The sequence below is a fragment of the Bicyclus anynana genome, chromosome 23 (genome assembly GCF_947172395.1).
Source record: "Bicyclus anynana chromosome 23, ilBicAnyn1.1, whole genome shotgun sequence".
In the NCBI taxonomy this organism is placed as follows: domain Eukaryota; kingdom Metazoa; phylum Arthropoda; class Insecta; order Lepidoptera; family Nymphalidae; genus Bicyclus; species Bicyclus anynana.
This window is the reverse complement of record NC_069105.1, coordinates 11,277,332-11,290,287: the sequence shown is the minus strand read 5'-3', so window position 1 is coordinate 11,290,287 and position 12,956 is coordinate 11,277,332. Positions and strand designations below refer to the sequence as shown.

The window sequence follows — 12,956 nt, the reverse complement described above, 5'->3', positions numbered from 1 at the left end:
GATGAAGGAGAGTTAAGGGAACTCCTCGACGGCTCACAGTAGCTACCTTGTGTTTGGACTTGATAAATTTTATATTGATGAGAACTTTCCAACTATATGGATTGTGACTGCATCGGAGGTCTGGTGATGAAGACGGAGGACAGTCACCTTTCACGTTTTTCTGAATATTCATATTAGGTGTGGATAAAGGGGGAGTGAAATTTTGTATATGAGTTAAGGTAGTATTTTTAAAATTGGGATTTTAGGACTTAGATACTTATTATAAGAAAATAACGTTTCATTTGTGTTCACACTCAGTAGGTGTGCTAACACTAAAAATTAAAAAATAAAAATTTTAATAAAAAAAATTCAACCGACTTCCTACTCGAAAATTAACCTAAACTAAAAAGCAAAAAAATAACATCTTACCTATATGCTACCTTCGGATCAGTTTGAAGGCGGTGCCAACCCAGTGATGTTTTAATTTAAGCCGTTTAAATTACAAAATTTCTGTGGTTCTTCCAGAAACGGCTTTAATTAAACCATGACACTGGATTGGCACCGCCTTCAAACTGATCCGAAGGTAGCATATAGGTAAGATGTTATTTTTTTGCTTTTTAGTTTAGGTTAATTTTCGAGTAGGAAGTCGGTTGAATTTTTTTTATTAAAATTTTTATTTTCTTTAAATTCTATTATACTTTAAAAATAATATACCGCTATAAGTTACCGTTTTTAGCAAGCACAGTAGTAGTGGTAAATATTGAACAGACTTGGTACGTACTGGAACAGAAAACATATGGACAAGGCGACAAATTTGTAAATCCTTCACTAGATAACAACTGTCATCTTTGATAGACCCTTGGTTAACCAATACAACTCTATTTTATAGTGTTTTTCAGATAGGATGGGTACGGCGACAGTTCGTTTCACTATTGAATATTTGCCACGATTCACGATAATAGTACGTATTATGAACGTCATAAGGCAATTGTCACCGTACCCATGCTATCTGAAAAACACTTTAATGGTTAAAGTAGGTAACTCTTAATTACCCAGGAGTCTATCGAATTCATGTATAGTTTCAGCGTGTAAAAATAATTATGCTACGATTAATATATAATATTGTAACGAAACTTCGTCAACTTAATTTTATTCTTATTATATTCTAAGTAATTATTATCTAGTAAACGTAACTATTCAACTAAATAAATACTTTTAAATTATTAAAAATTTTATTTTATTTTAGTATCTTTTGTTACCTACTTAGACACAGTAATCTTGTACCGAATCGCACGACGTATTTTTTGTTAGACGTAGAAGAAAACAAAGATAAAAATGTAATGCCTGTGGCTCGCAAGTTTTCGGCCTTCTATTGGTATCTTTTAACAGAAAACGCTAAAATATTAATTTTTATATTGTTTCAAAATTCTAGAACTCAGAGCCGTGAAAGTAGTTAAAAAAATCAATTCTAAAAGAGATGACTTGACACTAGTTGACAGTAGACACTGACATTTCGATCTTGAGTCTTGACACTTCACTTTGTTGACATTGACAGATTACCAATACAATATTCTTTGTCGTAAGTGGTCGTAACTCGTAATGTTTATTAATGAAAAACAGGCGTGAAATTGTGAAACATTAGAAAATGTGCTAATAAAACATGTCTAATTCTAAAATATCACCGTATATCCTTCAGGAGCTGCCGGATATCACTGAAACTATAAACTGTCCCATAAAAAACATACAGCGCATTAAGGTTAGTTCTTCCATTCAAATTATATTTCGAATTTGGCACCAGTTCAAAAACTGTTCGTATTTTCATAATAATATTGTAATTATTAATATTCAATGAATGATCTAGTGACTATTTTCATAATATATTGATAGTTTTAAGAATTGAAATTTAAAGGTTTATTATGCAAATCAAGTACTTTTTTGTTCTATGCCACTGTTAACTTAAAAAATTTAAGATGAGCTTCCTTTCTTGCTTTTTACTTTTTATGAACTCACAAAAATTTACATTAAAAAAGAAAAACATGTCCTATTCCAAAAAATCCTATTTCAAAAATAATGTCTACATAATTCTCAGTTATGTATGACAGTTTATTTTTTACTCATTTGTTTATATATTTTATTTGTCCACCAAAAAAACAGGGAAACAAACTGGAAAAAAAAAACAAAAAGTTTAGGAAAATATTAGAGTAAAATATTGCATACCGTTCCATAAGATTTTTTACAACATCAGCAAATACTGACAGTAAATGTAAAAATCTTTGCATTTTAAAGAACACGTTATTTTTCGTTCAGTTAAGCCGGATTTATATTTGTCTGATGTGTTGTGTTGTAATGCATCAGAACAGAATTGGTTTCATACATTTCGCATGTGGCGCATCGGAAGCCATCATGACAACACATAAGTGTAAACTTTGCCATATAAAATGATATGCCATATATATGATACTGATTCTGTTCTGACATTACATCAGACAAATGTACATCTGCCTTTAGAGTATGTATTTGCACTTTGCAGCACAAACCCATTTAATTAAATTAGTTTGTCACAATAAAGGCTGTCCCGAAGTCAATGTTTTAGCAACAAGAAAACCTCATTGCATGCTTCATCTTCTTTCTTCTGGGCCGTTTTTGCACTTAGCCCTGTGATTGGCTGCTGTACACTGGTCCTTCGGTGTAGGTCCCAGCTGGATTCACTCCATCCAGCCGAGCTCGCTCCAAAAGCTTAGCAGGCCGCCCAGCTCGCTGTCAAGTCATTGCATCCTACAACCTCAAACTTTACCTCTTCATATGGGTGTTATCAGGATTTACTGAACCAATTTTAATTACAAATAAAAGGCAAAAATAATAAGTTTGTCAAAACAGGCTCAATATCAAATTCTCAAAAAAATCTCAAATTGCAAATAAATGTATAGAATTTGACCAGTTTTATTATAAGTATATAGATATGTATGGAATATCGAAAACATTATAAAATCCCAGAGGATGTTGCTATTTTGAGATAAGAACAGACATTTCCTTTTTTTTTCAAACAAACTGAGCATATAGTACTTTAGAGCTTACTGTACCATGGGAGACTAAAATTCTGAAGAACCACAGTATAAAAGTGAATAAATATTATGACCTAACAGATGAACTAACTAATAATTGCTATGTGGTTAGTTTGTATGCAGTAGAAGTAGGTGAGAGAGGATAACCGGCAAAATCTCTCTATAAGTTGCTTAGAGACCTGTTTAGAACTGCAGCAAAATTCTATATTAGAATGAGGTATCCAAAGCTACTCTAGTAGGATTCCATTACCAAGTTCGGCTTAAGGGAGGTAGAATAACACGAGCAGAGTAGGGGGCTGTTTGTCAAGGAATTCTTTCACCCCATGCCCATTGGTCCAGGGCTCTGCTTGGAGTTGTTCTCTCTGCAATGTGATAGACCTGGTACCCCCACACTGAATCCATGGAATGCTAAGATATTTGTCTCAATCTTCAAATGACTTCTTTATTGTCTTAAACAAATGTTTGTCAATTTTCAGTATACCTGTTTTGATGTATCAAGATCATTGATAGCATTTGGTGCAACAAGTGGCGGCATCTATGTGTTTAACAGATGGCCGTGCGAGTTTGTGCAGCTTATACCTAGCAAGGTTTGTATAAAGATTCATTTTATTGGATACTTGGTGCTTTACACAGACTTAGCCCACTTGGCCATGTGATTGGCTGTTTTGTTGTGCAATACAGAGCCATACGTTTGCTATGTAGATACTAATATTATGATTAGGCTTTACTATAGGAGCTGTGGATATGACCTCTGCCTCCGATTCCGGAGGGTGTGGGTTTGAATCTGGTCCGGGGCATGCACCTCCAACTTTTCAGTTGTGTGGATTTTAAGAAATTAAATATCACGTGTCTCAAACGGTTTAGGAAAAACATTGTAAGTAAACCTGCATACCAGAGAATTTTCTTAATTCTCTGCATGTGTGAAGTCTGCCAATCCGCATTGGATCAGAGTGATGGTCTATTGGCCTAACCCCTCTCATTCCGAGAGGAGACTCGAGCTCAGCAGTGAGCCGAATATGAGTTGATAATAATGATCTACTTGTATTTTTTTTTTTTATACATTACAGGATGGCCCAATCACACGCCTTGCAATATCAGCAGATGAAAAGCACATAGGTTTTGCCAATGGCAAGGGGTTTCTCACAGTGACAGAATGTGACCAATCTCAGAGCAATGGCTACTCATCAACGTCGTCTAAAGAACATCAGGGTAATGAAGTTACTGCTATGGTGTGGAGCAGGAATATGCTCTTTGCAGGGGATGATGTTGGCAAAGTATCTGTACTGCAATTGCAAAGTTTTATTGTAAGTTCTATTTTTCTATATATAATGTAATAGCCGCAGTTTCATCCGCGTATTTCCCGTTTCCTTGAGAATACGGGGATGAAATATATCCTATGACATTCACAAATAATTTGGCTTTCATGTAGTATAAGAATTTTCAAAATGGGTTCAGTAGATCCGGAGATTACCCTCTGCAACATCACAGACCTATGTACTATTTAGTACTACACCATTACGTTTTTGTAATATTAAGTATAGAGTATAATTCATCTAATCAAATGCCTCAATGGTCAGTGGCTAGACTTTATGGTGTTGGATCACAAGATCCTATGGAGTCTCAAGTTTGGACTTTGAAATATTGAGCTGCTTGAATGCATGCAAATGCAGCTGAGCAAATTGAGATTTTTTTTTAATATTTTAAGTATCCAGTTTCGAGAAAGAGGTGAACCATTGAATCCATTTCCATTTTTTTCCCACGCAGCTAATTTTTACATTTTTGCAGGTCCTCTTTAACACAATCTAGCCATATTCTTTTAGGTCATTCTTTTATTATTTTTACCTGTGGTCTCCATTTTGTCATCACTTTAAGCTCTCTAGTATTTGGCATCCTCTCTATGTGCCCTAGCCACTGAAGACGTTGAGCTTTACAATGTATAATTTTTAAATTTCAGGCAAAAAGAATGTTCCAGAGTTCCTCTCAAACAATCATGAGTTTAGATTCCCGAATATGCCAACTAGACTCCAGAGACTGCATGGTACTTGTCTCAACTCTCACAAGATGCTATATTTGTAACACTGTTCAGGAGCAATATAGACAAATAGGTCAAAAGCTCAGAGATGGTGAATTTGGAGCTTGCTTTGCGAATATTCTAAAACCTCTCACAAACGGTGCAATTGAGAATAAGGAACAGGATTTTACTGAAGTTAAAAAATATAACATTGTTGACGAGGACACCAGATTCATTGTGGGTGATGAATTTTCTAATACTGCTATATTCTGTGCCCGACCTTCGTCTCGATTATGGGAAGCTACGGTCGATGGTACAGTTCAAAGAACTCATCAATTCAAACAGGTTTTAGCTAAGCATCCCATTAAAGTTGTCACAATAGAATCATATGACAAAGAAACCTATCGTATAGAAGCATCTTTAGATGGTAGCGGACAATCCATTAACTTTTCAAAAATATATAGCTTCAATGACACCATATTTGCATACAATAAAAATGCAATGTACTTCCTTAATTTTCAAACTGTTGATGACACTGTATGGTGTGAAGCATACAAAGATATTGTTGAGTGCAAATTATACAATGATATGGTGTATGTGTGGTTGTCTAATGGATCTTTTATTAGTTTGAAGTTTATGAATTTAGATAGGTTTCTAGTGAAATGTTATTTTGATGAGAAATTTTTGTTGTGCGCCGAAATGTGTCAAATTTTCAAAGAATATTTGCTCTCAAGTATAATTTCTCCAAAGTTAAACATCTTAGTTGGATTACGGGATAAGTTAGATAACAATGGGATGCTAAAAAGTGTGGAGGGGGTGCTAGATAAATTTGATAGTCTGAAAGTTAGTGAAGCAACTCAAATGAAGTCTGGAATTTATGTTGTAGACAATACATATCAAACTCAATCTATATTAGATCAAAATATTCAAACAAAACATGGTGATGAAAACATATTTGGTCCTCTATCACCAGAAGCAGTGCACGCTTTAAAAGGTTTAAGCATAACAGTATCAGATAAACTTAATACAAGTAAAAAGATATTAAAAGAAAAATGGGAGGACTTAAAACACCTTAGTATTGAAAAGCAAGATGTGTCTCAGATGAAAACATTTCAAGAAAACGAAAAAGCTCCTAAATGGATTCCTCGAGACGAATATACTCTTGACGATGCACCAGTTGTGTTAAACAATGATATTATTTTCAAAGAAACTAGTCAAGATATTGTAGAAGTTGACAATCAAGTTTTAGAACAAGATAAAATATGCAAAATGCTATACCAATATTCTAGGTTAAGTCTTGTGAATAATGAGTCAGAATTGTCGAATTTGAACTCTACAATTGATAGCTATGCCTGTGATATTAGCAAGATATATGATCTAATGTTATTATTAGAAAAGTATTGTATTTCTATCGGCGCTGTTGATGAATCTACATTTGTGCCGAATAATATCTTCCTTACATATTTGAGCAATTCAGAGAACAAGTATAATTTAATTGATTCGATAATAAAAGATGAAGTGTTGTATAAATATTTCGTTGATTCGTGCATAGCCGTGAATATAAAAACGCCAAAACATTCGAATATTGGGTGCGACTGTGGTTTTCCGCTGCCATATGTGCGGACAAGTCAGATGCCTGTGTTTTCAGAGTTGATAGACGAATTCATTGAACAACAATGGTCGAGTCAGACTAAAGAGCAGTGTTACGAAGTTTGTAAAAGAATGCCTTATTTGTGGAGGAAAATTTTGTACTTAAGAAGGAACGAAGACTTGATAAATATACTTAGGATACTATTACAGATGCTCGATGAGAGTCTTTTGCATTCTTTCTTACCGCAGTTCACTTTAGATACTTGGGAACGAGCAATACAGTTGTATGCTACTTTGTATGCAAATATATGCTTGAATTGTAATAAAAAGTTTGAACACATATCCGTGAGAGATATGTTGAGTTGGGACCAAATAGGTTTGATGATCATAAAGTCAGTTGGTGGTAGAAATGCCGTTAAATTGTTGAAAAAACACGCAAACCTAATAGAATTTGGAGCGCTAACAGTGAAATTTTATTATACATGTTTGTTAGTGTCACTTTACGAGAAATATGACTGCACGATTACAATTCCCTTGGCGGATACGATATACAGTTCTTACAATTTTGAAGATTCTACGAAAGAGGTAAGATATCTTTCATTTCTACTTTTTAAATGATAATGCCGGAAAATATCCTGAGAAAGGAGGTTTTTCTGTATGACAATTTATTTTCCCTTTTTTTTCAGAGCCCCTAAAGGTGCAGCTATTTTTTTATGAGCCCCCCTTAATACACATACGAAAAAATATACGTTTTCAAAAACCCCTATTAGAAATTATCTGTTGTTAGAGATTATCCTTTATAACCTCACAAACTTTACCTTAAATCTATCAAATGGACGCATGTTACTGTTTTTTTTTTAAATTAGTTTATTTTTCGTGTTTTACAGATACACAAACTTTTACAAAGTATATCGAATGGAGTAATAAAGAACACAGCGTTGCCCCTCACTGTGGCTGCTACATCCCCATTTTGGGGGCTCAGGGAAGTGTATGATAGATTATCTAAAGATCCCCAAGAAAATCTCTCAAATGACATTTCTATGGCGATGACTATAATAAACTTAACTGACTGCGCGCTTTGTGGGTTGCCATTACAAAATATTGTTTTAATCAAAGATGGCGGACTATGGGTTTTTAGGTGTGGTCACACTTTTCATGGCGCATGTTTGAATTTAAACCAAATAAAATTGTGTCCTTCTTGCTGTATTGAATAATTTTAATTATATGTGAACATATAATGGTTTGTATTAAATATATTATCTGTGTACTATGTATATGTGTTACATAAATTATAGCCTATAGGTACTCAAAATGTTAGGGAATATTTTTTGATCAATAGATAACATAGAGGAATGTCAGTGTTATTGCATAATCTATATTGTAAATTATAGCTTTATCTAGGTAATGTAATTATTTAACGATGCTTGTTTAAAAACCAAAATTTTTATTTTTAATTAGTTCTTGCCACTGTATATGAATTTATAATTTGATTTCCAAAAAATCCATATTTTTTAAAGAGCTCAACACAGATTACAGTATTTTATCAAGTATTTCTGAAATACTATTTTTTTATGTGTGCCGTTTATTCGTAATTGTGTTTTTATATTATTAACTATTCTAGAAAGCGTCAGGTTAAAATTGCGACCAATCATAAACCTAAAAAATAACTATGTTTTAGGTGTTCTATTGTATAGTGACATATTAATCTATTATCTGCCGGTGAGTGGTTACTATACAACGTTTTTTTTAACATCTGTATAAAACTACATAAAGAGACGAACCTCATCTCATATTACATAAATTAATAAACCGTTTCTTTTATACTGACCTTTTCCTTTTGTTTACACACACAAATGCGTGTACAACACACAAATGGTTCTCGGACTGTATCACTTCAATTCTCTTTCTACAAACGCTTCGAAAACTAACAAAATGTATGGAAATGACATATCCGATGGAAAACACGATCACGTGACTCTTGACTGATAATGATTAAATGAAATTAAGTCAATTTTCCACATTTGTCCGCCTCAGTCATGATGCGCTAGTGCCTCATCTCTAGTATACGAGTAAAATATCATTGGAAAGAGAATAGACTTGCTACATGTCTGCCTTGCACTATAAAACTACTATAGAACACCTAAAGGTACATAAATTAATATTTTTTACTGTGTATTGATACTACGTGTGTAGCCTATCTTTAGCTATAATGCCTAGTTATATAAAGATTTCACCTAGGAATGAGAAATAATTTTTTTTTTTTTTTATTCTTTACAAGTTAGCCCTTGACTACAATCTCACCTGATGGTAAGTGATGATGCAGTCTAAGATGGAAGCGGGCTAACTTGTTAGGAGGAGGATGAAAATCCACACCCCTTTTGGTTTCTACCGTATCGTACCGGAACGCTAAATCGCTTGGCGGGACGTCTTTGCCGGTAGGGTGGTAACTAGCCACGGCCGAAGCCTCCCACCAGCCAAAATAAATCTGCGAATGCTTGTAATAATTTGCTTTTATATGTGATATTAATTATGTATTCTGAAAATCTAATGACACTTATGGGTCAACTTTTAGAATCTCAGAATATAATGAGACTTTAGAGACAACTTTTAGAATCCCAGAATATAATGAGACTTTTGAGTCAATTTTTAGAATCCCAGAATTATTTATGAAGCTACTTTTAGAATCCCAAAATATAATTACACTTTTGAAACGACTTTAGAATTCTAGAATATAATGGCACCTTTGAGGCAATTTTTAGAATCTGGGAAAATAATGCGACTTTTGAGTCAACGTTTAAACGCCTAGAATATTATGAGACTTTTGAGACAACTGTTAGAATCCCAGAATAACATTATCGAGACATCTTTATAATCCCAAAAAATTAAACTCTTATGTGATTATTATTTCTTATTCCATGGCTGATTTAACATTATTATTTAAAGTCAATAGTGCATAGAGGTTTACAAATTCTAGGCAAGGGCTAGAACCCAGAGTCGTAAAGCCTATTATTAAAAAAAATATATGTTCAATATTCTTATGCCTACATACAATTTGGAAGCTTAATTTATTCTAGTCGTATGTATAATGATGAATAGGATAATTATGTTAACTTGAGATGTTTTGTTTATGTAACAGGAATCTGTATTTTGTTAGTAGATAATTAACATAATTTTAAGGGTAATTAATGTATATTATGAAGTTTATTTTTAATAACCGTGTTTTGATAACTTATCGGCCTATCTCTGAACATATAGCCAATTGATTAAGTATATTATGAAATTGCATGTAGGGTCACTTGTTATACAGTGGCTATACCAGAAACAGTGGCTCAGCAACAGTATGTTGTTAGTTGTCAACATTTAGTTGTTGAGTTATAGAAGAATTACAGTCGCAGATAGTGATGAATAAAAAGCACATTTTTTTTTTAAATAACGTTATTTTGGGCGAGGATACAAAATTTTTATTTTTTATTTTAGTATTAAATGTTTTATTTGTTGTATTTCGATGCATTGAACTTTTTTGAGTCCAAATCAACCCATTGTAGATAAATTGAGTTATAGTTCATTTTAAGATAATGAGTGTTTTTGTATGATGTGTTGTTTTTGATAGATAAATGTATGTTGTTTTTATTGTAGTGTTTAATGTCTATTTAATAGTGGCCTAATACAACAAACATACAAATAAGATCGTACAAATATGTAATTCTGTGAAACATAGAATAGCACTATTCGGCATATCTCATAAATTTATTACTATTTTGAACTTTTCGACACATTTACCATAGTTATAATAGTATTGTCTATGAAAGAACAGTACATAAGCACAAATGTGTCTAAAGTTGGTTTTTGTTTCGATCCGAATTTGAATCCCGCGCAAGAGAAAGATTCAATCGCTGTAGCACGACCGTTAGAATCCTGAGCCTTGTGAGGTATTTAAAAGCAACAGAAATAAAAAACATTAGTGTTTACTCTCGTGTGTGTGTAAACACTAAAGTTTTGTGTGTGTGTGTGTGTGTGTGTGTGTGAGTGACATTACAACTTTCCATCTCGCTCGAAAAATTGCAATAGTCTGCTTTATAATGCAACAACTGTGCTAACGAGTTTAATTGGGGATGATGACTAGGTTTGAATATATTGATTTTTATGATACATTCGGGTAAATAGGGTCAATGTTAACTAATTTATACATAAAAAGCAAAGATTGACTGGATATTTGCAAAATAAATGAGATTATAAAATTTCAAAAACTATTTTAAAATATTTTATCGTAATTAGATGAAAATTCATACAGTTTTAGCTTCCTTACATTAAATGTGACATTTTTTAATATATGAACTATGAGCATAAACGCACAAATAACAAAGATATTAGTAATTTTGTTTGAACGCGCATTACATTACATCTAACGATCATTACATTGCCTATGACGTCATTATATCGTGCCATTTTGTATGGGGCGTTTTTCAGGGATCCGCGGCAGCGCCGCAAATCTGACTCTTTAAATCCCTGTAGCTCCGAAAGTAATGATCGCAGATACCCTGTTCCTTTTACAAAATTGCTTTGCTATTAGTATACTCTTAATTTATATACAATTTAAAAAACTGTCATCATCCCTATTGCTAAATAATGCTATTTTTAATGTTTTGTATGCCAGGAGTGCTGGCGTTTAGTTAAACATTACCTCTATATGTATACGAATTCTGTATTATTTTGCAATAGCATGAAATTGTAATTTAACAAGTTTTTTTATTTTTTTAGTGCCATACTTTATAAAAGTATCTATAATATGCGATATATGCCTTTAAATATTTATGCGGCACCTATTTAAGTTAAATTCTAGTTATCCAATGATTATTATTTAATATTTTAGTTGAGATCTTTATTTTTAGTATAAATTGATTTTGTATATTTTTTATTAATTTCGTTTATTTTTATTTTTAATACAATGTTTTTTTTTAAAGGATTTTCCTTTATAGCTGTTACAGTTTTTTGACAAGTGACACTTACTACAATTTTAGAATTTTAAACCATGGTAAGTGTTATTATTATTACACGGCTAAAACTCACGTGATATAAGGTCGGAGTATGCCCGACTAGTTTCGAACCCATACGGGGGCCTTAGTCATGAGCTGGTTCTTGCATCGCGGCACGATCGAACCTGACCTGACCTGATCGAGTTTTAACCGTGTTTCATAATCAATTAATTGTACAATTTTATTATTTTTAGTTCTTTTTACTTACCGGTGACCAAAACTGGAATTAACGCAAAGGGTAAAAATCTAATGACGTGGCGGACGCCATTTTGAAAAACATACTAAAATCGACAACAACCACACCCTCACCGAGATAAATTTGAGGCACTATACCTGATGTAATGTATTATTTTTAACCGACTTCAAAAAGGAGGAGGTTCTCAATTCGGTCGGTATTTTTTTTTTTTTGTACGAATATATACTTTAGTTTCTGAATTAGACCTAACTAAACGCTTAACAATTATTAAACCATTTCAAAATGTGTGTACTTTGTAAAAGAAAATATTTATATAGCCTGACGTAGAAATGTAAAAAAACCACCATTTTGCATTGGGGGCGCCACTAGTACTTTTTAACTCACTTTTTCTTTTGACGTATTTTTTTAATGTGGGAGTTTAAGTTAGAGGTTAATAAAAAACCGATGTTTATGCGAGATCGTAACTGTCAGCTTTAATTTTAGAATTGAATCCTTACAACAACTATTATTAGATGAGCAGTGATTATGTGAAATCCAATTTTTTTATATTTCTCCGTTTCTCGGCTCCGCTGCCTCGCTCCGCTACGGTGGACTGGCAGCCTTATCTGTATCTGTAACTTATTATCTGTACTGTATCGTAAACTTGAGTACTTATTCTATATATTCCACTTCATTATTTGTACAACATGAGTAAAGCTTTCATACTATGATGCCTTTGCCTTTGCCTAATTGCTTTTGGTTTTCTATTTATTTTCCGCATAATGGCAAGATTTTTTTGGCCACACTATACTTATAAGTATTTAGATTTAGATACTATACTCTAATAGTAAATAAATACTTTTGTAGACATATAAAACATATATCTTTAAGTGTTAAATTATGGAATCGCCTAACGCTTATTTTATAGACATATTATGTAAATATATATTTTTGTATCTATATAACAAGTTGTATCCATATCAACCTGTAACAAAATATAATATTCTGATGTAACGTCACATTTAACGTTAAAAATCTGGCTAATATATAATTTGAAAATATTATTTTGGTCTTTAATTTAAGTTTAACTCTACTTAGTCTTATTC

At 32.7% G+C, this 12,956-nt stretch overlaps 1 protein-coding gene across 1 annotated transcript; it reads left to right on the top strand.

The window, feature by feature from the left end:
• Positions 1 to 1,545: 1,545 nt before the first annotated feature.
• On the top strand, positions 1,546 to 12,914 carry LOC112051489 (BLOC-2 complex member HPS5 homolog). Its single transcript, XM_024090159.2, has 5 exons — positions 1,546 to 1,735; positions 3,518 to 3,628; positions 4,109 to 4,345; positions 4,996 to 7,227; positions 7,530 to 12,914. Exons 1-5 carry the CDS (start codon positions 1,640 to 1,642, stop codon positions 7,854 to 7,856), a joined length of 3,003 nt encoding a protein of 1,000 aa, XP_023945927.2. The 5' UTR covers positions 1,546 to 1,639; the 3' UTR covers positions 7,857 to 12,914.
• Positions 12,915 to 12,956: the final 42 nt, after the last annotated feature.